The sequence below is a fragment of the Otolemur garnettii genome, unplaced genomic scaffold (assembly GCF_000181295.1).
Source record: "Otolemur garnettii isolate 467f Iridium unplaced genomic scaffold, OtoGar3 scaffold00094, whole genome shotgun sequence".
NCBI classification, from domain to species: Eukaryota; Metazoa; Chordata; class Mammalia; order Primates; family Galagidae; genus Otolemur; species Otolemur garnettii.
This window is the reverse complement of record NW_003852489.1, coordinates 4,465,143-4,466,739: the sequence shown is the minus strand read 5'-3', so window position 1 is coordinate 4,466,739 and position 1,597 is coordinate 4,465,143. Positions and strand designations below refer to the sequence as shown.

At 34.6% G+C, this 1,597-nt stretch overlaps 1 protein-coding gene across 1 annotated transcript in view; it reads right to left on the bottom strand.

Annotated features, from left to right (window-relative positions):
- Positions 1-1,597, bottom strand: part of INTS2 (integrator complex subunit 2) — a 62,528-nt gene that overhangs the window by 15,323 nt on the left and 45,608 nt on the right. The window contains exon 17 of the mRNA XM_023516601.1: positions 455-580. Within this exon, the coding sequence (XP_023372369.1) occupies positions 455-580 (126 nt within the window). The remainder of the gene's footprint in view (positions 1-454; positions 581-1,597) is intronic.

Here is a 1,597-nt window from a genome sequence, read left to right as displayed (position 1 = left end):
TTGTTTTTTTTTTTTTTTTGGTTGCAGCCATCATTGTTGTTTGGTGGGTCTGGGCTGGATTCAAACTGGCCACTTTAGGCATATGTGGCTGGCACTTTAGCCACTTGAGCCACAGGCGTTGAGCCAAAGTCACAGTTTTAATTCATGTCATGATTCACAATGAAATCAGTTGTTCAAAAGTCTTTTTTAACATGCAAGCAGAAATAGTGTTATTGTTTACTGATCTTGATCGTGAGAAAGAAAAGCTACTACTGATGGATACCAAAACCAACAATACTGATCTAAGGCTAATCACATATTAAATATTAAACTGAATATGTATTTCACGAATAAATACAATTAAACAAAAACCAAAAATCTACACACTTCATACTGCCTAGTCATCTGCAAGAACACTAAAATATAAGTCAATTTCTTTTAACTTTCCAAAGTATACCTCTATACTGACACCTACCTGTGAACCCTCTGATCACATCTTAGGACAATAAGAGGATCTATCATGAGGTCATTCTGAGTATACTTTTGTTGTCGTACAAACTTTATTGAAGGTTGAAGTGCATTAACTGTCATTACCCACAGCCTGATGAGAAAATAATCACATGTTGAAAACAGCTGTAACTGAAATTTATAGCCATTAATATTTATATTCAGGAAAAAATTAGAAAACAGGTGTGAATGAAGTTTGAAAAATTAAAAACTATACACATCTAACCTATTATGTCTCTAAAACAAAAATAAAACAGTAAACACACAGTACTCTCAAAATTTTCATAGATATAATGAAATAGTGACATAAATCTTGAATTAAAATTTCAGTTATGCCATACTTGCTATATAATTCCATATATGTCACTGCAGCTCTCTGAACTGTTTCCCTTCATTATAGGTATTATAAGAATAATACCTGTAAGTGAAATAATACTTACCAAAACACTCTGAAACTATATCTAGCCCCATAAAAATAAGTCATTATTCTACACGTGCATCAACCATCATAAAGTCTGGATGTAAGATGCCACTTGGATTAGAGAGTGATAGATTATCAAGGACTGTTAATCATTTGAAGAAGACTCTTACTTGGAAAAAGAATAAGAAATACAAACAGAAAAGAAGGGAACTCCAAAGAAAAAAAACATAGGTATCAGAAGAAAAAAATTTTAAGGGCTGGGTGCTATGGCTCGTGCCTGTAATCCTAGTACTCTGGGAGGCTGAGGTAGGAGGATTCCTTATGCTCAGGAGTTTGAGCCCAGCCTGAGTGAGAGTGAGATCCCATCTCTACTAAAATTAGAGAATTTAGGTTGAGGTGGGTGCTACAGTCCTAACTACTCAGCCAGGGGCTGAGAGTGAAGGATCACGTGAACCCAGGAGTTTGAGGTTGCTGTGAGCTAGGCTGACACCACAATACTTTTAGCCTGGGGCAATAAAGTGAGACTCTGTCTCAAAAAAATTATTTTTAAACGATTAATCACTGGATAAAGGATTCAACTACAACTCAGACACTACCTAACAAATGCAAACAATGTAACCCAACTATACATACTCTTACATTAATCTGCAATTTAAAAAAAATTAATACCCTTAAAGAATAAAACAATTC